General features: G+C 42.4%; 2 protein-coding genes across 5 annotated transcripts; one reads left to right on the top strand and one right to left on the bottom strand.

Moving 5' to 3' along the window:
- Window positions 1–645: 645 nt before the first annotated feature.
- LOC127296555 (uncharacterized) lies at window positions 646–1,816 on the top strand. Its single transcript, XM_051326668.2, has 4 exons — window positions 646–907; window positions 997–1,086; window positions 1,210–1,306; window positions 1,425–1,816. The coding sequence occupies exons 1-4, from the start codon at window positions 760–762 to the stop codon at window positions 1,558–1,560; spliced, it is 471 nt and encodes a 156-aa protein (XP_051182628.1). The 5' UTR covers window positions 646–759; the 3' UTR covers window positions 1,561–1,816.
- Window positions 1,817–2,396: 580 nt separating this feature from the next.
- LOC127296553 (uncharacterized) lies at window positions 2,397–13,158 on the bottom strand. Of its 4 annotated transcripts, XM_051326666.2 has the most exons (10): window positions 12,751–13,157; window positions 11,507–11,695; window positions 10,791–10,883; window positions 10,411–10,593; window positions 10,236–10,338; window positions 9,963–10,151; window positions 5,412–7,801; window positions 3,985–4,320; window positions 3,707–3,873; window positions 2,397–2,801 (listed from the first exon to the last, which is right to left on the bottom strand). In XM_051326666.2, exons 1-10 carry the CDS (start codon window positions 12,943–12,945, stop codon window positions 2,798–2,800), a joined length of 3,849 nt encoding a protein of 1,282 aa, XP_051182626.1. In that variant the 5' UTR covers window positions 12,946–13,157; the 3' UTR covers window positions 2,397–2,797. The 4 variants fall into 4 exon arrangements, with proteins under 4 accessions (XP_051182626.1, XP_051182623.1, XP_051182625.1 ...); XM_051326663.2 differs by having other exon boundaries at window positions 3,707–4,320; XM_051326665.2 differs by having other exon boundaries at window positions 3,707–4,320; window positions 9,963–10,148; window positions 12,751–13,156.
- Between the last annotated feature and the right edge of the window lie 12,714 nt (window positions 13,159–25,872).

The following is a 25,872-nucleotide window of genomic DNA, read 5'->3' as shown; positions in this document are numbered from 1 at the left end:
ATCGTGTGTTCTGGTAATCCTGCAAATAATCCGGAAATAATTAGTAATGCCTGCCGTTCCAAATTAATTTACATAGTTGTTGTTAGATTTGGTCTATACACGTGCAGTGGCATACCTATAAACTTCTCAAAACTTGGACGTTAACTTCTCAAAGTCTGGACAAACATGCTTAAGTTTTTCTGGACAAAAAATCCGTGGAAAGTCACACAGCCCAAGGCTGGGCGGCTGCCTGGGCTGGAGGATGCAAGGTCCACCCGTGTACGCATGTATATATAGAGCTTGAGTGTGTAGGTTCGCTTATCTTAAAGAAAAAAAGCTTCATCAACTAAATCAAAATGGAGGCGTTCTATTATTTGGGCTTGTGTGCAATTTAACACTCCCCAGGCGCCAAAACTTGTCTGCCGTCGTCACCGTGGCACCGGCACTGCCACGTACTCCCTCCATTCTTGCTTTTTTAAAATGCTTACATTTAAAAACAAAAGAAATATAAGCTACTAGTAAATTAATTTCTCCTCAAAATAAAGTTAATCAGTTAAAAAATTACGCCTGGAAAAGTTGAATCTGCCGGATCATCCCGTCGTCAGTGGCTCACGGGAGAACAGGTCGGCAGTGGCGCCCATCCTTCCCAACCGCAACTTTCATTCGACAATGCCAGCATAGCTCATCCATCCATCCCGTCTCTTGCGTTGCCTGCCACCTGCTCGAGCAAGAGACCACTCAACTGAACGCTAGGCAGAGGGAGCTAACCAAGCCACCACCATGCTCGGCGTCCGCGGCGCGCCACCGACCACCGCGGCACCGCCGGTGCCGAGGGCCCGCTGCAGCGCGCCGGAGAAGGCCGGCCGGGCGTCCCTGCTGGCCGTCCCCGCCGCCGTCTCGCTCTCGCTCGTCCTCTGGTCCAGCCCAGGTACGTACACTTAGTGCAAATGCTTCACTGAAGTGCTAACAATCCCTGCAAATCCTTCACACGATTGAAATTCGTCTGGAAACATGCAGTGAACGCCGGCATCCTGTCAGGGTCCACCGGGCTGGAGTCTGTTCCAGCCCCCGAGCTGCCCCGTCTCGAGTTCTTGGACAAATGGAATGGTTAGTTCAACTACTTGCTCTTCGTGACATCACTGTTGGCGTAATGGCGTCGTGATGAAAATTCGCTGATCAAACCATGTACTCCCTATTTATATTCCTTTCAATTTTCGCTGAATTCTGAAGCGGAGAACCAGAGGAAGTACGCCGAGAATGATTCGAGGTTCAAGTCCTCCAAGGTGCTCAAGGAGCTGCTGGAGAAGTCCAAGCAGAACAAAGAGAAGTACGTTGCCGTGCTTCCCTCCCATCTGCTTGCTGAAACTGAAACTAAGCTCCCTGATCTAGCTGCCGTCTTCTTTCTCTCTGCTGGAACTAAGCTCTTGGGCGTAAACTGTTTTCAGGAACGAGAGGGCGATCCAGGACAAGTACTGCCTGCGGGGCGCCGAATGGGGCGTCGGGGACTGCTCCACCGTGGGGATGACGGACCAGGAGAGGGACGATTTCATCGGCGAGCTGCGGAAAAAAGTTGGGGAATGAACTGACGCTGCAGAGCTTCCTGCAGAAATACAATGCATAGCTTCTTGCAAGCACCAGGATGTGGTGGTTAATGTGCCCGCAATGCCATTTTGCTCATGGTAGCCTAGTTACTAGGGAGAGACTGGATGGATGGTAGTTAAGGATTTCAGATGTTTCCAAGGTGTTACTGGGAGTAGTGACTTCCCTATGTATCATATCATATTAGCAACAAATTATCAGTTGGTACTCCATGCGAAATTTGATACCTTCCTTTTGATCTTGAGCCTTAACTACCTATATAGTGTTACTGCTACATCCAAGTCTTATTTATCAACAAACCGGAAGACAGAGTGGGCATGAACAGCACCAGTCGGGTTCCAGTTGTGAAAACCATTTGGATACACCACTTGTGGAAACCAAATGAACTAGGAGCGCGTAATTTGACAGCATCAGATTGACCAAGCAAGAGATATGCAGACAGCAGACATTCCCTCCAGTGTACCAAATTGAAGTGCACATGAATAAAACCATCACAGAAGCACAAAGGCAACAGGAGTTGATCAAAGCTATTGATCGATCTTTTCATTAGCCAAGAGAGTAGTTTCAGAAGATTATATTCCTCAACATAACTGCAACATTCTTAAACCCTAATACATCTAATGTGGAAAGTGTTTTCATATGTGAAAACATGATTACATGATCTTGCTCTTCTGCCCCTGGACATAGAGTTCACTATTAGCTTTCGGCTGGATAGTACAATCCAGCTGAAATATCGTAGAATCCAACAAGTTCTCAGGCTTGTCCTTGATGTTGAGATGGGGGCTGGCATTCTCACTTAACCCTTGTGATCAAAAGGGTCAATTCTTCGTGAATATATTCCAGTCTTCCTGGTTCCATGGTTTATTCAGAAGACGCTGCTGCTTTTGTTTTAGAAAGCAACATGATAATCTCCAGTAAAACATATTGCAATGGCTGGTGCGTCTTCTGATGGGACTAAATATTGCTGAGGCATCTCAAAGCATTCAAACACCAGCTGTTACCATGAACATAACCTGCTGGTGACTGATGTGTCTTTGGACGGAACTAAATATTGGTAACTATTCGAACACCAGCTGCTTACCGGCTAAAAGCCGCATGCGCAATCTGGGCACCAGATGGTCCAACAATATGCACTCGTGTAGGACAGGCACCAGAGCTACATATAACTGACAGATGTGCACGGATTCAGTGTCAGAGCCAGGCTACCGTATCTTTCGAGCTACCTTAAAAGAGAAGAGAAAAGATAAACTTCAGCTTGACGACAGAAAATGCTGATAAATACAACAAAGGTAACGATCAAGAAAGCATTCCAAAGAAGCAAACTGCACAACTCGTGAAATAATTAGTTATGTAACATGACCACACTATTCATTTAATGGCACAAGGTTTCAAGAATAGAACCACGTAACCAACATGTAGAATAATGAGAATACTAGTTGTACAAAACACAGAACAGAAATCAATTTTGTTCTATTTTGATAGTAACAACAAAGGAATGGCTCATCGACAATTATTTACACTTCATTCTTTATTCCATGTTTTCATGGATGGAATTACTGTTGTGCTTAAGTAAAAAGCTGGCCACAGTTCCATCACATCAGAAGAATGAAGGTGTCGTGAAAATGTCAGCTGAGGACCTGAGGTAGGTCATATCCTTAAGGGAGATATAGGGTAGTATTGTGAAGAAGATTGCTACTCATTGTTATGAACGGCACTTCCCAATGACATGCAAACCTTCCCAATGACATGCAAACAACTGAACATTTAGCATATTCTGGAATATAAAAGGTATTGAAAATGTGGGTACATTAATACTATTGAAGTACACAACAATACTAAATTTGGTGTGGCAAAGGTGTGAGCATTAACTATAATATAAAGATCGAGAGAAATCAGCTAGAACTCTATTGCATCCCAAAATGATCATCCATCGGCGTTTTTGTCAATTTTAACTAGAATGACAGTGGCAATTGCAATTGCGAATAACTCTAATGCATAAGAAACAACTAATTGTTGCAAATCAAAATTAAGTTCATTTATACATCGATGATTTGGCTTTGTCAACAGTAACTGCTTGTTCTTAAACGGCAAAATAGATACAGCAAAGGAGACAAGCAAGGAGTACTACCTGCGTGGTTGAGGTGATGATGGTTGATCAGGAGATGAATGAGAGGAATCAACCCTAAATGCAGGATGTCTTTGCCCATAAAAGCCATTAGCCATTAAATGGCGAGTGGGGTGTGATAGATCACCATCATCTGTCATAGGGATCGGCCCCAGTGAGCCAAATTCAAGCTGTTCAGAGGAAGAACCATGATTTAGACCTGGTTCGTATGGGTAAACCATTAAATACTGTGAATCTGAAGCACCAGCACCATTTGGAGCTGTATATGGTGATGAGTAAACCTCATGTGCATGTGCAATGTTCCCTGGTTTGCGAGTAGAGTTTGTGGATCCAATAGATTGGCCCTGTACCAGATATTGAGCACCTGCCTCATGCCTGTGTGAGTCATTTCTATGGGATCTCCGCTGCCTGTCAAACTGACCTTCATCTGTTGTCTGCCTATCAGACCTCATGCCGTACCTCTCTGGTTGGCTACGTCCATAGTTGCGGCCTGTATTTCGTTGTCTTGAGTTTGGCCAACTTCCTTCTTTATCACTATTGTCACCCTTATCACTATTAGAACCTCCTCTGTAGTATCTTGAACTTGGGTGTCGCTCTCGGTCCCTAAATGGAACCTTCTGAGAAAATGCAATGAATAGAATGACAGCTTAGTATTCCCCGGTTAAAATACTAACATGCTCATAAAGCATAGCCTGATAAACTATGTTGCGCTCAAGACACAATGCGGTGGAGGGATATAGAACTACCCCCACCACATAAAATATCTTAAATTCAGCTACAAAATAAGTTTCGCATGCAGAAACTGATGACCAGTCACAGTTCAGTTAGCTGAAGTTCCACCCTCATCAACGAACCACAACACTAACACCATGTGTACTACACATCAGGATACTGAAATTATTCCTACTCTCACTTAGCGACAAGTGATGACTAAATTCCACATTGTTTTATATATTGGAGTGATCAAGACCATGTCAAGCACAAAGATTGCTCAGTACAGCAGAAGCAGATCAATGACAGTATTTGAGTTGATGGATTGCTAGGAAAACTTCCAAGGAAATGGATCCAGTTACTAATACTTTTAATACTTCTTGACTAGTTTTACTGGTTACTCCAAGAATCCTGGAACCAGCCACTTGGTGCCTATTTCTGGGGACCAAACTCTATTGATGACAAGCTGAAGTACATATTCTCTTGAATATTTTATGTGAACTCATTTGTGTTATTAGAAGTTGCCAATCCTTTACTGTGCCCATGCAGCAAATTCATTAAACAAAAATGTTAACTGTTACAATCTCATAGTAGGATCATTAAATGGATGTGGATCAAGACCGGCTGTTTCTCAGCATCTATGCCAATGTGAAGCTTCCTATCTCAACAATCTTTATTTTGCATAAATTTGGGTCCTACCACAATTTCCAAGAGGTTTCTGAATATGCTCTGTTTCAGTTTGAACGTAGCCTTTTCCACTAGTAGATCTTTTTAGTAGTAGAGTGCAGCTGGCTGAGGACTTAAAAAACTATGAAATCTGTTTCACAACGTGGAGCAGGTGATATTATAGTTTCAGAAAAGATAAAGCTGATGAAAATATATTGCTAAAACTGGTACATTTACCGTGCACGTAATTTATTATATTTCAATATACCAAGAGTAAATATGCTATCTGCGCAATAAGGTAAGTAAAATAAACAATTTATTAGGAGCTTACAGGATTTGGCAAGTAGGTTCCTGTTCCACCACGGTATCTGGATGCATGCTCTCCATAGTGCGGAGGAACACCTGTAATTCTTTCTGAAGCAGACTGTAGAGGCATCACAGGAAAGGGTCGCTGGCCAGGACCCACCATCGGTGCCCAGTTGACATTCGGTGAAGGTGGTCTTCCAGGCCCATCCCATGGAAACTGCCCCTGCATGTACCCTGGAGGCACTGCAAAAGGGTATAATAGAGGACTCAAGGGCCGTGCATCTTGACAAAACCGTCCATATTGTAAATTCTTCCAATGGCCATCAATATCACTGTTTAAAATGTCAGGCTTGTGCTCATAAGATTGATTGGCTACCGTACTGGATGATGCCGCTGAGGTAGCATTGTTATCAGGCTGGTGAACATCACTAAGTGAACTAAAATTGTGCATAGCAACATTGACAGGAAATTGGTCGATTCCTTCATTCCCCTCAAACTGCGGGACAGATCCATCTCTACTGCCAGGAACATATGGAAACACAAGAAAAGGAACTGGTGGACCAGTTGGGACAAAAGTCAGTCCAGAGTTATCAGCTTGCCTCTGCTGAGGGGAACCAATAAGAAAAGGTGCAAACATTGGATTATGCATCCATGAGGTGTTAAGCTCATTCCGTACTTGACCAGTTCTTGATGGCTCGGACGAGACAGACCCTATTACTATGTCAGAAGCCTCATGTCTAATGATTGGTAATACACCCCCATTCCTGGCTCCTTCATCAACTTCTGTTGGCATATGGTCAGTGGTATTTCCTGTCTGCCAACCAGTCTTACTTATGCTAAGTGTGGTTGTGGTAGGGGTTGGAAAGGTAGGCTTTTTTTCCCATTTGTCCCTCGAAGGTCGTGATGACTTCACAGCTATTTCATCCCATGAACTCTCTGACAGTGCTTTGCTTTTAGAAGAACTGGGTTGTGAAGCCGTTCTCAAATTTCCACTACTCATGGGGACATTTCTACCAGCTTCTCTACTTATTTGATTTTGAAACATGTTGGTATAGTTTTCTTCTACTGCTCCACTATCCTCAACAGTATGTTCCATCTGCCTTTCCAAGAGGGCACCAGATACACCATTAGGTGAAGAGGAATGGTTCTTGCCATCAAAACGATGCACATGTGGATCCCTTCCTTCATGGTTAATATTTCTTGATGACCGAAAATCATGCTCATACTGACTATTGGCAGAATCAAGATTTGAATCTGATGCAGTACTTTTTTCACTCTCATTACCATCCTCAGTGTTTGGTGCAAAATTAGGGTTGTAAGTATAATGGGTCATAGGTGGTGGAACAAATCCTTGAAGAAACTGCATGTTGTGCAACCACTGATTACCAATTAAGTTAGTTGGTGGAATCCCCGGAAAAGTTTTTTGAGGAAAAGGTGTTGGAGGCAGTAACATATGAGGATGTAATTGCATTGGCAATTGAACCTGTCCATTGAAGCCATGCAACTTTGCTGATGCCATTAGATTTGCTAGAACATTTTCCTCATGCTGCATCTCTGATGCCTCAGAGACAGAAGGAAGTTCTTCGTTAATCATAAAACCATTATCTTCGTGATAGCTGCTCGAAACACTATTCGAGTCTGAAGCTGCTTTTGCGCTAGGATGAGATGAACTGTTCATGGATGATATTGACTCATCCTGTGAAGACTTAGTGCTGTGGTTGCTAGGCACTTCTGGAACCAAGTTATTCCTTCTGCTATTGTAATCATTCTTGACAGATTTCTCCATTTCAACCACTCTAGTTCGCCTTCCACGAGAAAATCCTTCAACAGAAGGGTCTGTCAGTTCAGGACTAGACTGGGTTCTTGCAAACGGGGACACATTTTGCCCACTCCGGCCATTAACAACAAGAGCATTTGGCATTCTTCCACCCCTTTCACTTGGCATCGATCCACCAGACCTGTTTCTTTCAAGCTGTTCAGAGACCTTGGTGCTGGGTTTTGTCGCATAAACTTTTTGGTTTTGTGCATGAGAAGCTGAAGGATTAGCTGTCCTTGACGAATTTCGAGAACGTAGATCACTTCTCTGAGGTGGTTGAGAAATAGCTTCAGGATAACTGTGAGAGCCTTCAGTGAGATTGTCCTGATTAACTCGAAGTTTAGCTTTTTCAATCTTATTCTTGGTTATTGTTGCACTTCCGTAGCTGTTTGACGCTTCAGCAGGGACAATCTTCAGAGCATTTTCAGGAAACAAATTTGGTGTAGGCGCGTCAGGACGAATGCCACCCCCATGTCTTGTCAATGTATTTGTAAAGAACTGGTTTACTTCAGCAATTAGATCTTCGTTTGGACATTCAAGTAACTTTGCCAGCCTTTTTGCCCCAAAAGAAAAAGCACTGCGTATTCTAAAGTAATTGCCTGAAAAAGTAAGAGGTTATCAATACAACATATTGCTGTACTTTCATCGATCTTAAAGAGTCAACTTCTATATCAATGCAGCCAAAATACGATAAATTCACTGTCTATAAGAGAATGATCAATCACATCAGCAAAATGACCAAAGACAAGGTTGTGTACATACAGGCGATGCATATTATGGTTTGAATTGCTGAGCAATCAAAATAACGCAGATATCATCTATAAGAGAATGATCAATCACATCAGAAAAATGATCAAAGACATGGTTGTGTACATACAGGCAATGCATATTATGGTTTTGAATTGCTGAGCAATCAAGATATGATATCATCTCTTAATCAAACACGTACTTTGTATGCATTCAACGCATGCCTTATTATAGGTCTACTATCAAGAGTAGCTGACTTAAGCCCACCACTAACAGTAGTAGTATGAACAGGTGGTAAATGCAATTCAAAATAACCAAAAAAAAATGTAGCCAAGACGATACAGAATAGCAATTATTAACATTTGCCATCAAAGACCGATAGGATGATGTGCACGGAGTGGCAGTTTAAGGCATGCTCGGGTCTTTCACCAGCTGGATAAGAAATTGTTTTCCAGCAATATCTAAGGGATGATTGGTACATCAAAATGTTAAGCTACTTGGGTTATTAGGCTACAAGATTTCGCTACTTGGAGTCAATCTGGCTTGGTTGCTCCATTAAGTTTGTATATCCACATGATGAGACTGTTAGCAGGGCAAAGCTGTGAGTTACAACACAAATACCAAATATATTACTTTAACATTATACACGAAGATGTTTATTTCACGGAATGGGGATACGGATACAGGGAAACACCAAAATCAAAATATAAATGTAAAGCGGCATACATGAAATGATACACACAATACACACAGAAGATCCATAAGAAAGCAAAACGACGATAGTGGATAAAAAGGCTTAAAGGGCTGGCTCACCCATAGAGCCGACTCAGCCCACCACACCAAGGGCACCCACCACACCAAGGGCATCCGCAACACACTGTATCCCCATATGACCACACAAACCCGTATGGACCTCTCTTCCATTCTTTCTTAACAAGCTTCGTCAACTCATCGTCTCATCCTAGCTGATCTGAAGCTCACTATCTCAGCTCCCATTTAGTCCTACTGTGTAAAGTATCCTCTAGACACTAGAATGCAGCTGCCAGCCTGGAGGAGAGACGCATGGTGGAAGGACTGAGGGGTCAAGCAGACAAGAGTGCCAGCTTCCCTCTTAGGCCTTCCCAAATGCTAGTCTCTTAACGCAGTATCATACGCAAAATGATGATGTGGCATCATAAATAATGATGAAAGAGATTGATGTTGTATCTTAGCTAACATACTCCCTCCGTTCACAATTCCCTCAATTCCTAGGTTTAGTCAAAGTCAAATTTTGTAAAGTTTGACTGAATATTTAGGAAAAAATATCAACATCTACAATATAAAACCTGTTGTATTATCATCATGAAGTACATTTTCACATTATATGCATTTGGTATTACGAATGCTGATATTTTTTTCTTATAGTTTTTTGTCAAACTTCACAAATTTTGACTTTGACTAAACCTAGAACGCGTGGTAAATAAAAACGGAGGGAGTACAACTCTTGCACGTGGCCATAGGAAAAAAATGGCTAGTCCAATCCTATGTATGCATGAGCCCATATCATTAAATGCAAGCTTACTTAGATACAACCCTTAAGAAACAAGGCATTGGGATGATAGTTTCTTAAAATACATCACTACCTAGGATACTGCACTAAGAGACAATGCATTAGAGAAGGCCTTACAGTATAGGCTTACATTAACTTGGGTTGGGCCAATATATAGAGTAACCATTTTCTCTTCTTTTAAATAAAGAACGTGAAGATACATGTACTGCCACACGGGGTGATGGTAACACTAGGTTAGTGCTATATCTGTGTAACATAGCTGAAAAGGATGTACTTTGTTTAAGAATAAGATGTCTGGCACAGCTACACCAAGCTAGGCCAAATGGAGAAACCTAGTAATTATGATAGAGCAAGAACCATTTAGAGTCCAATGTATGACTATAGAACTACGCAAAACCAGCGGGCATGAACTCTGCTAGATTCATTTGCTTCAATTGGACTCTTTTAGGTAGGTTGATAGTTACCTTTACTGACACTTCTTCCAAGGTTATTGTTTATTCGTAATGGATCAATAACATTGAAGTGCTTTGAAACAAATGGTTGACCCTGGTTCTCCTGAGTGCGAGGCATAACTCCATAGAAATGATTGCAGCTATCCAGGAAGGACTTGCTCAGCAATAATTCATCAGTGTCCGTCCTTGGGGGGTCCGCTGCTTGAAATAGCAACAAATTATCAAAAAATATGCTTCCATTAACCATGAAGCACTAGTAAAATCAAGAAAGATATATTAGATTACCAGTCATATCTGGAAGTGAACTTATAGGAACCGGGCCCCACAAGCTTAAACAAAATTTCTCCCAATCAAAGTTGCTAAAGAATTCTAAGAAACGGTATAATACCTGCAAACGCAGAAGTAACAACTGAGCACTGTTTTCATATCGGGTTATTAAAATGCAAGAGAGGGAAGTTACCTCGAGTGGTCCAGTAAAACAGTTGTTGAACACGTGAAAAATGTACAGAACCAGGGTCTCCAATGCGTAAGTAGATATAAGACCATGGTGAGCTCCAAGAATACGACTCTCATAAAAACACCATGCCTTTACCAATATGATACTCCGCTTGAACAAATGGTTTTGATTGATCAAGTTGTCAACCTAACAAAATGCAGAGTCATTACAAGCAAGTGTAGGCAGAAAAGTAAAGTAGCTTTGATCCTGGAACCTATGCATGATAAGCACAGCCATAAAGTCAACACTGCACATCTGATAGACTGATATACAGAAAGAACTGATTCCAGCAGGTCATTTGCATATAGTATACACATTCAGTTGTTTTGTACAAGAGAACACACCTGTTCAAGGAAACAAAGTGTACACAATCCACCAACTTGATTATATGAGATATCAACAACAATGTTGTCCACGAGACACTTGATAAGCTTTACCTGTGCATGATTCACGAAATACATGAGAACACTACAATATGGATGAAGAACACAAGATAGCACAACCTATGTAACAAGGCACAAATTATAAAACAAAGTAATATAAATAGAAGAATGTGTTCCCTATCTGAGAACTAGATGGAAATTAGAAATATTTTTCCATTAGCAAGCCACCTGAAGGTATACACTGGGGCATAATAGGTTAGCACATCTTACTGTAGTGAGCAGCCTAACTCTGCATCACATATCTCGCAAAGGGACTGTAAGGGTGCCAGAGTATTCCAACGCAAACAGAATATCCAGACATATGTGAATCCCCAGAATTTCAGGTAAAGGAAAGGGAGAGCATATGAATAAACTGAACTGCCACTTTAGATGAGTTGGGTTTTTTCAGTTTTACTCCGACCCATGTGGCACAAATCAAAATACAGCAATGGAGTCCCAACAGTAATTTCAACACACATGTGAGGAGGCAAACTTGTTAATTCGACACTGCTAGTAGTTACCGAAAAGAGAGCCATGTACTTACAGAAAGAATCAACTACAAAATAATCTATCATATTTGACTTGTCAGAGAGAGAGAGAGAGAGAGAGAGAGAGAGAGAGAGAGAGAGAGAGACTACCTCCGCCTGAATATACTGAACTTCTTTCACACAGAATTCAGCGTTTTCATTTTTCTCTTCATGCTCCAAAGCATCCCGAACAAGATTTGCCCAGGTATCCTTTAATTCATCGCTATTACTAAAAGCAGTGACATCAATGTCACCGTCCGGTAAGTAAGTCTTGAGAGGGACTGATCCAAAAGTAAAAACCTGAAGGGGGGGAGGTCAATTCCATTTCAAGCACATATAATCAGCAGGTACAATATATTTTGAACAGGCACACAAAAAGGTAGGACCAGGAAAGTGGCGAGATGTTGGCGCAAACAAGCCTTGCATAAGGAAAACAAAGAACTGAAGCACTTTATTTGCATTTTCCAAGAAACAGGGAACTACTTTGACACTGGCATCTCCCAATGTGCCTAGTACAATTGATTGTTCCATCAGGCGTGCTAGTAAGTAGGGCAACCACATGGCAACTGAATTAGTACTCCTACAGAACAGGGTTACTAAATATCTTCTCGGGTCAGAGATGCCGGTTTTGCATACTGCACCATCCCCTTATGCTAAGGCCAATGGTGTAGTTCCATAATCCTTCATTAACATGGTAGGTGCTAGTCTGCTGCATCTCATATGGAAATGATGCTGCGTCGAAGCACAGTTCAATAATGGATGCACTACAAAGATCGCAAGGACACGCTCTTCTCCCCAAACCAAAGCTTAGGTGTTGGAGAGTACCTCCAATGGATAAGAACTAAAAGCTTGCGAACAGGTTAGGAAAGAGTAAAGCAGACAAGGACACGTACAAGTTAGTGAGAGGTAGCAATAAGATGCCCTCGTGTTCTTCTGCAGGAGTAAGTAGGGGAACTGCCGAAGCACTTTTGAAATTTCAAATAATAACTGAAGGACGACCCGACCATTTTCTGTGCAAATAATAGTCCAGGTTGCTGCTCAGACACACAGCCCTTGGGGTGTGAGCAATTAGTATAATCAGCTTAGCTGCCCAGTCAGGCAAATTTTGGAGTAATAAGAAATTACAGTTATGGTTCCATTTGACTCTGTCAAACACATAACAGCGCCCTTATTTAGCTACCGAAACTCAGAATGGAACGAGTAAACCTAGCATAGACAAGTTGACCTGACTCGGGGTGTGCTGATGCAGTAGAGTGGACCAAGGAGAGTGAGCGACACTGCACGCCGCTAGTCCTAGTACTAGCGTTACTCGCGCAAGCAGTCGATCCAGTTGGAGAGGCAGTCCAGTGGTATACCTGGCAGGAGAGGCAGTTCATGATGAGCCGCTGCACGTAGTTGTAGACGGCGAGCCTCCGGGCCTCGGAGGAGGCGTTGGGCTGGACGCAGGCGATGAGGTGGGCGGTCCGGGCCTCGGCGACGGCCCAGCGGTCGGGGTCGAGGCGCCTGGTGACCCCCGCGGATGCGTTGGGCAGGAGCCCGTTGGGCACCATCGCGATGCGCGCGCCAGCCAATGCGGCGGGGCGCGGTGCCCCTGGCTCCCGGCGCGCGGGGGGCTGGCCGCGGCAGCGGCGGCGGGGGCGGGAGTAGCAGGCGGCGGCGGGCCGGAGCAGTAGCGCGAATCGAGGCGAATCGGTGGGAGGGGGCGGGGCGAAACCCTAGAGGGGCGACGGATCGGTCGGGGCGCTGGGCGGGTGAGGCGGCGGGGTTGGGGAAGGGGGCGGCGCAGCGATGGGGAGGGCAGGGGAGTGGCCGGCGTGGGGGAGGCGGAGGGGAATGGAAGGGAGGCGGGCGGGCGGGCGGGTTGAGGATGTGCCTGCCGTGCGGGTCGGTGTTGGTCCTGGGCTGAGGGGGCGTGGCCGTGCGCTTGGAGTGTGGTGGTGGAGTGGGGGAGTGGGGCGAGGCTTTTCTACCTTGGTCACAGGGTTCCAGCATCTGCCGTGCTACCACCGTGACCCTATGGACTACTATGCACTACTTTATTTTTCTATCTTCCGGTGTTTTCTTCTACTCCGACCTCACTCTCATCTCGCTTAAACTGTCACATCATCAAAACGGTTTCCCTACCGTCGGTCAATCCGTCGCACCGCCGCAAGGAGGAGCACCGGGATCGGAGGAGGAGACGACGGCGAGAAGCACCGCGGCATCGGCCAGAACCTGCTGATAAGGGATTAACTTATCAATGCCTACAGATTGTAGACTAGGATTTAGTTGGAAGTAGAGGGCAAGTAGATCTCGAGGGTTTCAGCCGAAAAGTGCTCGACGATTAAGAAACTAGGGTTATGTTGACCATAGATTCGATCCTCTTTTTGTCCCTCGACTCCCCCTTATATAGAAGGCGGAGCCGAGGGTACCGTATTACACAAGTTTACATATTCCGGGAGATTCTATGAGTTCAACCCGTAAAGTTACAAATCTCTATATTTTCTAATACAACTCTATCTTTCCTTAACAACTAACTGGGCTTCCGAACTTCATATTATTCGACCTGTGGGCCTTCAGTAAACCCTGGGTACCATCTTCGGCATGCCCATTGGGGATGCCTATGTCAGTAGCCCCCGAAATTTTGCTTGAATCGAAGAATCAGGAAAAATCTCCAATTTTACAATCATCGTATAACTTCTTCGAGTTATCACATATCTTTAACTAGAGAATCATATATTGTACAGGGATAACGGTAATTGGGGCTAGTTCATCTGACGGATCAGGTACTAGTTAACTGCTCTAGTGGCAATCCGCAAAAACCTACTTCAAGATCACGTCCCTGGACATGATCTCAGGATACTGGTGTAACTCGACATGCGCCGCTTAAGGTCTTACCATATGCCGAGTTCCAGTCATGTTTTATCGGGTACCTAACGCGCCTTTAAGATTTTTCTTCGTATCTGTTGATACGGAAAAAAGTAGCAAACCATCGTCAGAGACGGTGCCACGCCGCTCGGGACGGATCCGGGGACTTACCTTCGCAGAGTTTTGCGGCATTCAGAGATTATTCCCGACTGAGACGCTCTGAGAATATATTGTCGAGTACTTTTTCGGCTATTAGAATAGCACATTTAATCGAGTCAACGGATGACTTATCTTGCCTTCCCGATGGGAGTATATGAAGAGTTATTTGTATAACTCGAAATATGCTCATCATACTCTTTATAATTTCATCGGGATACGCGAACACCGTTCCCGATGGGAGTAGCCCCCGAGGCTACAGCCAAGGACTTGTCAACATTTTAACGCCTTTTGTCACTATATTGTCATATTTTTTGAGTTCTTTTGTCTTTCTCGGGTACGCGACCAGCGCTACCGATGGGAGGGCCCCCGAGGCTATGGAAAAATGCTTGCATTTAATCATAGGCTCTCGTCTTTTCTATTTTTCCACACTCGAAGTTTCCTTTTTCAAAAGTAGCCCCCGAGCATTTGATCAAAAACTTGTATTTGACCAAAAGCTCTCAAAATTATCATCACTTATATTTTTTCACCGGTCTTCATACCGCCGCTGTCGAGAATTTCCTTTGTTAAAGTGGCATCAGTGCTGACGTTAGCCACGACCTCTATATCTGGAAAACACGAGTTATGTCCTGTCACTGACTGGTGGGCCCAAAATCTGCGGCAGTTTGACACGTTGCGCAAGTGGGGGGCACACGTCCTCCACTTTTTCTGGCACGCACACTGTAGCGCTTGTCCAGTTCCATCCCCGTGAAAATACGTTTTTACCCTTGTAAGCCACGTGTAGAACATCTAGTCCATTATTGGTGCACCCAACGGTGCGTCGATTCGCAAACTTTCTATAAAGGATCATCTTCCTCCTCTGTTCTCCCCTTCGTTGCGCCGCATCTCTGCTCTCTCTCCCAAAATCCTCCATTGCAACCAAAACCTCTTGAGCTCAATCGCACTTCCACTCTCGTGTGCGCCATTGTTGATGCCACCGCGGTCGAGGCTCACCAAGCACACCTCTCCCATGGCGATGGAAGACCTGCAACTCTCCGAGTGGGAGAGATCTAGGATCTCCAATCAAGACGTGAACCTGCTCAAGAAGCTCGGGTTTATGAAGCAGGAAAAGACGCTGATCTTCCCCGGCGAGGAGAGCTACCCCACGCCACGCATTGGATATCGGGTAACTTTTGTCGACCACCTCATCCGCGGCTTAGCCACTCCAATCCACGAATTTGTTCGTGGGTTGCTCTTTGTTTATGGCTTGCAACTCCATCATCTCACCCCCAATTCCATCATTCACATCTCGATCTTTATCACCCTCTGCGAATGCTTTCTCGGGACCCCTCCCAACTGGGGCCTGTGGAAACACATATTCCTTGTCCGCCGCAACAGCTCCCACACCACCGCCTATAATGTAGGTGGTGTAGTTATATGCGTCCGCCCAGATATCGAATATTTCGATGTCAAGTTCCCTGACTCTGTTCAAGGGTGGCGCAAAAGATGGCTTTATGTCCACGAAGAACACAATGACGCGCAGGAGTACAATGTCGCTCCTTTTGATGGTGGCAAAAAAATCTTTCGTCATCATTCTTGGGACGCTGAAGCTTCCGATGAAGAGAGAAAGACGATGACACGCGTACAGCACGCATCCGTTGGGAACCCCAAGTGGAAGGTGTGATGCGTACAGCAGTAAGTTTCCCTCAGTAAGAAACCAAGGTTTATCGAACCAGTAGGAGCCAAGAAGCACATTGAAGGTTGATGGTGGCTGATGACCCACAAGTATAGGGGGTGTATCGTAGTATTTTCGATAAGTAAGAATGTCGATCCCAACGAGGAGTAGAAGGTGTTGACAAGCAGTTTCGATGAAGGATTCACTGTAAATGCTCACAGAAAAGTATTCAGGGGGTTTTGATGTAGCAGATGAATAAAGTACGAGTAAGTAAAGTGCGAGAGTAATAATTGCAGCGAGTGGTCCAATCCTTTTTAGCACAAAGGACAAGCCGGTTTGTTTACTTATAATGACCAAACGTTCTTGAGGACACACGGGATTTTAGTCTAGTGCTTTCGCTACATATGGCTAATTAATCTTCATTGTTTTGATAAGTGTTGTGTGGGTGAACCTATGCTAATGCACCGCCCTTCCTAGGACTAATACATACTTGTGATTATACCCCTTGCAAGCATCCGCAACTACAAGAAAGTAATTAAGATAAATCTAACCACATCCTTAAACTCTGAGATCCTGCTATCCCTCCTGCATCGATATACCAACGGGGGTTCAGGTTTCTGTCACTCCGGCAACCCCGCAATTGGCAAACGAGTACAAGATGTATTTCCCTAGGCCCATAAAGGTGAAGTATCATGTAGTCGACGTTCACATGACACCACTAGAAGAATAACACCACAACTTAAATATCATAACATTGAATATTACTCAACCATAATTCACTACTAACATTTAGACTTCACCCATGTCCTCAAGAACTAAACGAACTACTCACGAGACATCATATGGAACATGATCAGAGGTGATATGATGATGAATAACAATCTGAACATAAACCTTGGTTCAATGGTTTCACTCAATAGCATCAATAACAAGTAGAAATCAATACCGGGAGAGTTTCCCCTATCAAACAATCAAGATCCAACCCAAATTGTTACAGCGGTGACGATGTGCAGCGGTGGAGACGGCGGTGATGATGATGTAGATGATGACGATGGTGATGGAGATGATGTCCAGCTCGATGACGGTGACGATGGCGTCGATTTCCCCCTCCGGGAGGGAATTTCCCCGGCGGATCTCAGCCTGTCGGAGAGCTCTTTTCTCTCTGGTGTTCTCCGCCCCGCAGAGGCGGCTGTGACTCTTCGCGACTATCCCCCTGGAGCTTAGGTTTTCGGGACGAAGATGTACGCGAAGGAGAGGAGGCCAGAGGGGGCTGTGGGCCCCCTCCCCACAAGGCGGCGCAGCCAGGCCTTGGCCCGCGCCGGCCTATGAGGTGGGCCCACGGCGGCCCTCCTCGGCTCCCCCTTCTGGCTCCCTTCGTCTTCTGGAAAAATAGGAATTTTCATATAATTTCCGTCAATTGTTGATCTTCCGAAATATTGCATTCTGACGGCGCTTTTTCCAGCAGAATCCTGACTCCGGTGCGCGATCCTCCAACAATCATGAAACATGCAAAATAGATGAAATAACATAAGTATCATCTCAAAATATGAAATATATCGATGAATAACAGCAAATTATGATATAAAATAGTGATGCAAAATGGACGTATCAACTCCCCCCAAGTTTAGACTTCGCTTGTCCCCAAGCGAAACTGAACTCGGTAAACAGGACCACATGTTTATGGAGTGAAGAGTCGATAAATAAAATACGGACAAGAAGCATTATATTCATTCACACAAGACATTCTAGTAAACAACTTCCTCATATAATTCAACTTGAAACAAGTAGAAGGTAATCACAAATAAAGGTGCATAAGAAATCATAATTGGTGATGGCAAACTTCGTTCTTGGTCAGAGAACAATTAACAGGTTATACTTATCTATCGAGCAACGCTCTCATGTTAAAGTTTATATAGCATAACTTGCATACTCAATCATAATAATCTCCTCACAATCATTGATAACTTTCAAAGCCATATTCATTCGGATAAAACTTGTACTAAACAAGGAAGAATAAAAGACATGATGAAGTAAATCACAATATACTGGTTTGATCACAACAACTCAAATGCTTGCCTGAGATGGAGGGAAATAGGTTTACTGACTCAACATAAAGTAAAAGACAGACCCTTCGCAGAGGGAAGCAGGGATTAAATCATGTGCTAGAGCTTTTTCAGTTTCGAAATCATATAGAGAATAAAAGTAACATTTTGAGAGGTGTTTGTTGTTGTCAACGACTGGTAGCGGGTTCTCTAACCCCCTTGCCAGACAAACTCTCGAAGAGCGGCTCCCATAAAATTTTATTTTAGGTTGGCACTCCTTCCAACCTTTGCTTTCACAAACCACGGCTAACCGAATCCTCGGGTGCCTGCCAACAATATCATACCATGAAGGAGTGCCTTTTATTTTGGTTTTATTTAGATGACACTCCTCCCCTCCTTTGCTTTCTCAAGCCATGGCTAACCGAATCCTCGGGTGCCTTCCAACAATCACATACCATGGAGGAGTGTCTATTTGTAAAATTACGAAAGTTAATTAATTTGGGACTGGGAACCCCATTGCCAGCTCTTTTTGCAAAGTTATTGGATAAGTGGATGAAGCCACTAGTCCATTGGTGAAAGTTGCCTAACAAGATTGAAAGATAAAACACCACATACTTCCTCATGAGCTATAAAACATTGACACAAATAAGAGATAGTAAATTTTTAATTGTTTAAAGGTAGCACACGAAGTATTTACTTGGAATGGCAGGAAATACCATGTAGTAGGTAGTTATGGTGGACACAAATGGCATAGGTTCGGGTTAAGGTTTGGATGCACGAGAAGCATTCCCTCTCAGTACAGGTTTTTGGCTAGCAAGGTTAATTAGTAAGCACGAGAGTTGAGGAAAACAAACAAATATACATGTGATAGAAACAATCATGCATCTTCCTTGTAAGCATAAACAATTTTAACTTCAGAATAATAAGCTATGAGCTAACAAGAAAAGAAGACAATGAAACAACTACATGTATTTCTCTTTTCTACTTAAACCTCAAAGTGTTGTTGCTATTTGACCAATGCTAAGTTTGCCAAAACCAAATAGATTTACTCAATGCTCCCTAAGTGATACCAATACTAATAACAAGATCAATCATATAACAGAGATTGCAAACTAAAATAAGATGTGCAATATGTAAATGATAAGACTTCTCATTAATATTTCATAACGATAACTCACACCAAGGGATACATAGACAACCAACTAAAGGAGAGATACTTCCACATTGCAACCCATCTTATATGATAACTTCCCTACTCATGATATGACACTACTTGATAGTAAAAAGTAAAAGATAGTGATGATGTGATACCCCGGCACTCCCCCAAGCTTCGAACAAACCAAAGGGATGCCAATACCGATGATGCATTACTCCTTCAGCGGTGGTGATGATGAATCCTTGACAAGCTTCTCAACAAGCTCCTGAAGCTCATCAATCTTGTACATAAGGTTGCGGATCATCTCCGAATTGTGCTCGACGCGATTAAGAAGTATGTCCGACGGCGAGTCCCAACTCTTGGAGTTATTTCCCCACTCTTCAGCTTCAGGCTTCATCCTTCCTGCAGTGTTAGAACGATCTATATCCCAATTGCTAGGCAATGTTGCCTTGGGAGTCCTTTCAATTTGACTATTGTAAATTAGATTGCGGAAGGGGTGGTAAGTGCCTTGAAAAGATGTCTTTGGAGCTAGGTAGTGACGTGGAACCCTTCCTCCGGTGCGAATTCTTGCACTCCTCTTTGCACTAAGAGGGTTCTCCACCACCTCGATGCTTGCGATGGTAGCACGCGGATATGCGCGCGAGTCTTCCTCCACTTCTTCTTCATCTTCCTCCTTGACGCTCTCGTCCACCTCTTTCCACTCGGGATCTTGAATATCTTCATCTGAAAGCCCCTTGCCCTTGTTGTTGGAGACCATGGTGCTTCTAGATTGAAAACAGATCCGGCGAAGCGACTCGAAACAAAACACGTCGAGAAAACGATATACGGACCTCCAGGGGTCCGGGGGATTATATAGCAGGAATTTTCACGACAAAAGGAAAGTACCAGATCGAACCAGAGTCGGAGAGAGGCGACGAGGTGGCCACCTCATAGGGCAGCGCAGCCAGGCTGGGGCCCGCGCCGGCCTGTGGGGGCACGCCCTCGTGCGTCTCCTCCACTCCGTTTCGATCTCGTAATTTTTCATATTTTCCAAAAACAGCAAAAACATTGTTCAGAAAGTAAAACGCGAACTTTTTATTACCAGTACTGTTACCTATTCAAAGTCGAACTCTGGCGGACTGTCAATTTGACCTTTGATGAAAGCCTCCGGTGTTTCCACTCGAATAACATCAACATCTTCATTATAAGAATCACCTGAGATATAATGCTTGAGTCTTTGTCCATTCACCACTTGTGTGGCATTGCCTTGGAGAGAGCTAATTTTAATTGCTCCTGAACGATACACCTCCTCAATGACATATGATCCTTCCCATTTCGAGAGTAATTTCCCTGCAAAGAATCTGAGATGAGACCGATACAATAGGACTTTATCCCCAATATTAAATTCTCTTTTGATAATTCTCTATCATGCCATTTCTTAACTTTCTCTTTAAAGAGTTTAGCATTTTCATAAGCTTCACTTCTCCATTCATCTAGAGAACTCAATTGTAGCAACCTCTTCTTACCGGCAAGTTTAGGATCTTTATTTAGTTCTCTTACAGCCCAATAAGCTTTGTGCTCTAGTTCTAAAGGTAAATGACAAGCTTTTCCATAAACCATTTTATAAGGTGACATACCCATGGGATTTTTATAAGCAGTTCTATAAGCCCATAGTGCTTCCTTCAATTTACTAGCCCAGTTCTTCCTAGTTTTATTAACAGTCTTTTCCAAGATAGATTTAATCTCTCTATTTGATAGTTCTACCTGCCCACTAGTTTGAGGATGATAAGCGGAAGCAATTCTATGATTAATACCATATTTAGCAAGAGTTTTTCTAAAACCACCATGAATAAAATGAGAACCTCCATCAGTCATAATATATCTAGGAACTCCAAATCTAGGAAAAATAATATCTAAAAGCATTCTTAAAGAGGTCTCACCATCAACACTTTTTGTAGGTATGGCTTCCACCCATTTAGTAACATAATCAACAGCAACAAGTATATGAGTGTTACCTTCTGAAGAGGGGAAAGGTCCCATGAAGTCAAATCCCCAACAATCGAACGGTTCAATAACAAGAGTATAATTCATAGGCATTTCATTGCGTCTAGAGATATTACCAACCCTTTGACATTCATCACAAGATAAGATAAACTTCCTTGCATCTTTGAAGAGAGTTGGCCAATAAAAACCTGATTGTAGAACCTTTTCGCAGTTCTATCTCCGGCGTGATGTCCTCCATAAGCACTACCATGGCATTTACTCAATATCTCTTGTTGTTCATATTCGGGAACACATCTTCGCAGAATACCATCCACTCCTTCTTTATATAAGTGTGGGTCATCCCAAAAATAATGCCTCAAGTCATAAAAGAATTTCCTCATTTGCTGAGCTGAAAAGGTTGGAGGCAAGTACTTGGACACAATAAAGTTAGCATAATCAGCATACCAAGGGCTATCTCGCGAGCTCACCTTTATTACAGCCAATTGTTCATTTGGAAAACTATCATTAATAGGAACAGGATCATAAGCAATATTTTCCAATCTAGACAAGTTATCAGCAACAGGATTATCAGCACCTTTCCTATCTACAATATGCAAATCAAATTCTTGCAACAGAAGCACCCATCTAATAAGCCTTGGCTTAGCATCTTTCTTTTGCATAAGGTATCTAATTGCAGCATGGTCAGGATGAATTGTAACTTTTGAATCAACAATATAGGATCTAAACTTATCACAAGCAAAGACTACAGCCAACAATTCCTTTTCAGTAGTAGCATAATTTCTTTGAGCAGCATCAAGAGTTTTACTAGCATAATGAATAACATTCGATTTTTTATCTACCCGCTGTCCAAGAACAGCGCCTACAGCAAAATCACTAGCATCGCACATAATTTCAAAAGGTAAATTCCAACCAGGAGGTTCGACTATAGGAGCAGTTGTTAAGGCTTTCTTTAGAGTTTCAAAAGCTTCCTTACAATCATCATAAAAAACAAAAGGTACATCTTTTTGAAGAAGATTAGTAAGAGGCTTTGAAATCTTGGAAAAGTCTTTAATAAACCTCCTATAAAACGCAGCATGACCAAGAACACTACGAATACCTTTAACATCCCTAGGATAGGGCATCTTCTCAATTGCTTCAACTTTAGCTCTATCAACTTCAATACCTCTCTCGGAAATTTTATGTCCCAATACAATTCCTTCATTAACCATAAAGTGGCATTTCTCCCAATTAAGAATAAGGTTAGTTTCTTCACATCTCTGCAAAACTTTATCAAGGTTCCGCAAGCAATTGTCAAAAGAATTCCCATAGACGGAAAAATCGTCCATGAATACTTCTACAATACTCTCGCAAAAGCCATGAAAAATAGCAGACATGCATCTTTGAAAAGTAGCAAGGGCATTACATAAACCAAAAGGCATGCGTCTATAAGCATAAGTTCCATAGGAGCAAGTGAAAGTGGTTTTCTCTTGATCCTTAGTTTTAACAGCAATTTGTGAAAACCCAGAATAACCATCAAGAAAGCAAAAATGAGTATTTTTGGATAACCTTTCTAACATTTGATCAATAAAAGGCAAAGGGTAATGATCTTTCTTAGTAACCTTATTAACTTTTCGATAATCAATGCACATTCTATACCCTACAACTACTCTTTGAGGTATGAGCTCATCATTATCATTAGGCACAACAGTTATTCCTCCTTTCTTAGGAACACAATGCACAGGACTAACCCATCTACTATCAGCAATAGGATATATAATACCAGCTTCAAGAAGTATTAATACCTCATTTCTTACCACATCCTTCATCTTAGGAATTAGATGACCCTGATGTGCAACAACAGGCTTCGCATCATCTTCCATATTAATGGCATGTTGGCAAATAGAGGGAGAAATCCCCTTCAAGTCATCAAGAGTGTAGCCAATAGCTCCTCGGTGTTTCTTCAGTATTTCCAATAACCTTTCTTCTTCAAACTCTGAAAGATTAGAGCTAGTAATAACAGGATATATTTTCTTATCATCAATATGAGCATATTTAAGATTATCAGGCAATGGTTTTAAATCAAATACAGGATCTTCCTTTGGTGGTGGTGTTGTACCCAGATCTTCTACCGGTAAATCATGCTTAAGAATAGGTTGACAAAGGAAAATTTCATCAAGCTCATTTCTTTCTTCCCTAAAAACCTCACTCTCACTATTCTCCAAATGTTGTTGCAAAGGATTATTAGGAGCAAGAGCAATAGATGCCTACTGTTCAACTCTAAAATCATTATTAGGCGAATCAGCTTTATAAGGAGTTTTGGCAAATTTAGAGAAATTAAACTCATAAGATTCACCAGAAAATTTAGTCAAAATTTTCTCTTTCTTGCAATCTATAACAGCTCCACAAGTATTTAGAAAAGGTCTACCAAAAATGATAGGACAATACTTACTAGCAGCAGAACCAAGTACCAAAAAGTCAGCAGGATATTTAATCTTACCACATAGAACTTCCACATCTCGAACAATACCAATTGGAGAGATAGTTTCTCTATTAGCCAGCCGAATAACCACGTCAATATCTTCAAGTTCACAAGAACCAATTTCGTGCATAATCTCCGTGTAAAGCTCATAAGGAATAGCACTAATACTTGCACCAATATCACATAAACCGTAATAACAATGATCTCTAATTCTAACAGATAGCATAGGAACACTAGCTTTCCTAGACTTATTAGGATGTGAAACAATATTAGAAGCATCTTCACAGAAAATAATATGACCATCTTCCACATTTTCAGTCACAAGATCTTTAACTATTGCAACAGCAGGTTCAACCTTTATTTGTTCTTCAGGTTCTATAGGTTTCTTTTCACTTTTATGAACCGCACTATTTATAACAGTGTACTCCTTCATTTTAGCAGTGAAAGGAGTTTTTTCAATATAAGCTTCAGGAATAACATGATCAACAGTTTCAACTACAACACATTTATTTATAGATGAATCAATTTTATCTTTATACGGTTCATGATACTTGTCAAAATTCTTCTTAGGCAATTCATAATGAGAGGCAAAAGCTTTATAAATATTTGCAGCAACTTGAGAATCAAGACCATAAGTAGCACTCATATTACGAAATTTATCAGTATCCATAAAAGCTTCAATGCATTTATAATCATAATTTATACCTGATTCTCTATCCTTGTCGTTCTCCCAAACCTTTGTTGGGTCAATGATGAGATAAAATATTAATGCCATTATATTTTTGTGGATTATGCTTTAGAGACTACCACTTTTACACTGAATAGAGCATCATCATGATCCGTTGAAATGACACCATACAAGTTATGGTATGGGTATAAACCCTAATAGTCTTTTCTTTAAATTTTGGTCTAAGAGTTTACAACCAAAATCGGATGAATGTCTTTGTTGGTTATCCCAGAGATTTAATTGGGAATTCTTCCCACGAGACAAAGACAATAGTGTTTGTCAATGTTTCTTATTTCCGAGAAATTGTTTCTAGTGAAGTATTTAAGTGGGAGGACAATATAATTTGATAAGGTTTATGAACCTGAGCATAATGATCAGAGTAGCGCAGCATCGGAATTGGTTTCGGAAGCGGCCACGACGATCATGGCTCCCATGACTACAAAGTGTTTTAGCCATGGAGATCGAAGTACATATTGAACCTTGTAGGTATGGTTTACTTTGTCATCAAATAAATGATTTGTGGACAAAGGATTGATTTTGAACAATGATAAACCAACTACAAACAAAGAAGTTATGATGGGCCCTAACTCCATTAAAATGGCTATACGCCATGAAATCCAAGATAGATGAATACTTTTTGAAAGTAAATGGATCTATGATATTGATGGACTTGGATGAAATATCCTTGAAGAAGCTCAACTTGTCGAAAAGTTGTTTACGACAAAGTTCAAAGAGTTGACTACGATCACTACAAGAAAAGTTGCCATGGCTGATGGCGTGTATTTCACACGTTCGTTGGGCAACCCCAAGAGGAAGGTATGATGCGCACAGCAGCAAGTTTTCCCTCAGAAAGAAACCAAGGTTTATCGAACCAGGAGGAGCCAAGAAGCACGTTGAAGGTTGATGGCGGCGGGATGTAGTGCGGCGCAACACCAGGGATTCCGGCGCCAACGTGGAACCTGCACAACACAACCAAAGTACTTTGCCCCAACGAAACAGTGAGGTTGTCAATCTCACCGGCTTGCTGTAACAAAGGATTAACCGTATTGTGTGGAAGATGATTGTTTGCAGAAAACAGTAGAACAAGTATTGCAGTAGATTGTATTTCAGTAAAGAGAATTGGACCGGGGTCCACAGTTCACTAGAGGTGTCTCTCCCATAAGACGAACAGCATGTTGGGTGAACAAATTACAGTTGGGCAATTGACAAATAAAGAGGGCATGACCATGCACATACATATCATGATGAGTATAGTGAGATTTAATTGGGCATTACGACAAAGTACATAGACCGTCATCCAACTGCATCTATGCCTAAAAAGTCCACCTTCAGGTTATCATCCGAACCCCCTCCAGTATTAAGTTGCAAACAACAGACAATTGCATTAAGTATGGTGCGTAATGTAACTAGTGACTACATCCTTGAACATAGCACTAATGTTTTATCTCTAGTGG

Source organism: Lolium perenne, chromosome 4 (genome assembly GCF_019359855.2).
Source record: "Lolium perenne isolate Kyuss_39 chromosome 4, Kyuss_2.0, whole genome shotgun sequence".
NCBI lineage: Eukaryota > Viridiplantae > Streptophyta > Magnoliopsida > Poales > Poaceae > Lolium > Lolium perenne.
The sequence above is the reverse complement of the archived record's forward strand: the minus strand, read 5'-3'. Positions and strand labels throughout refer to the sequence as shown.

Excerpts from the sequence above, each read along its gene's own strand:
- LOC127296553 (XM_051326663.2), bottom strand. The coding sequence starts at position 12,945 with ATGGTGCCCAACGGGCTCCTGCCCAACGCATCCGCGGGGGTCACCAGG. Across the intron at positions 10,594-10,790 it reads CACTTTGTTTCCTTGAACAG|GTTGACAACTTGATCAATCA; the intron begins GTGTGTTCTCTT and ends GCATTTTGTTAG. Across the intron at positions 4,321-5,411 it reads GAACCTACTTGCCAAATCCT|AAGGTTCCATTTAGGGACCG; the intron begins GTAAGCTCCTAA and ends GCATTTTCTCAG.
- LOC127296555 (XM_051326668.2), top strand. The coding sequence starts at position 760 with ATGCTCGGCGTCCGCGGCGCGCCACCGACCACCGCGGCACCGCCGGTG. Across the intron at positions 908-996 it reads CGTCCTCTGGTCCAGCCCAG|TGAACGCCGGCATCCTGTCA; the intron begins GTACGTACACTT and ends GGAAACATGCAG. Across the intron at positions 1,307-1,424 it reads TCCAAGCAGAACAAAGAGAA|GAACGAGAGGGCGATCCAGG; the intron begins GTACGTTGCCGT and ends AACTGTTTTCAG.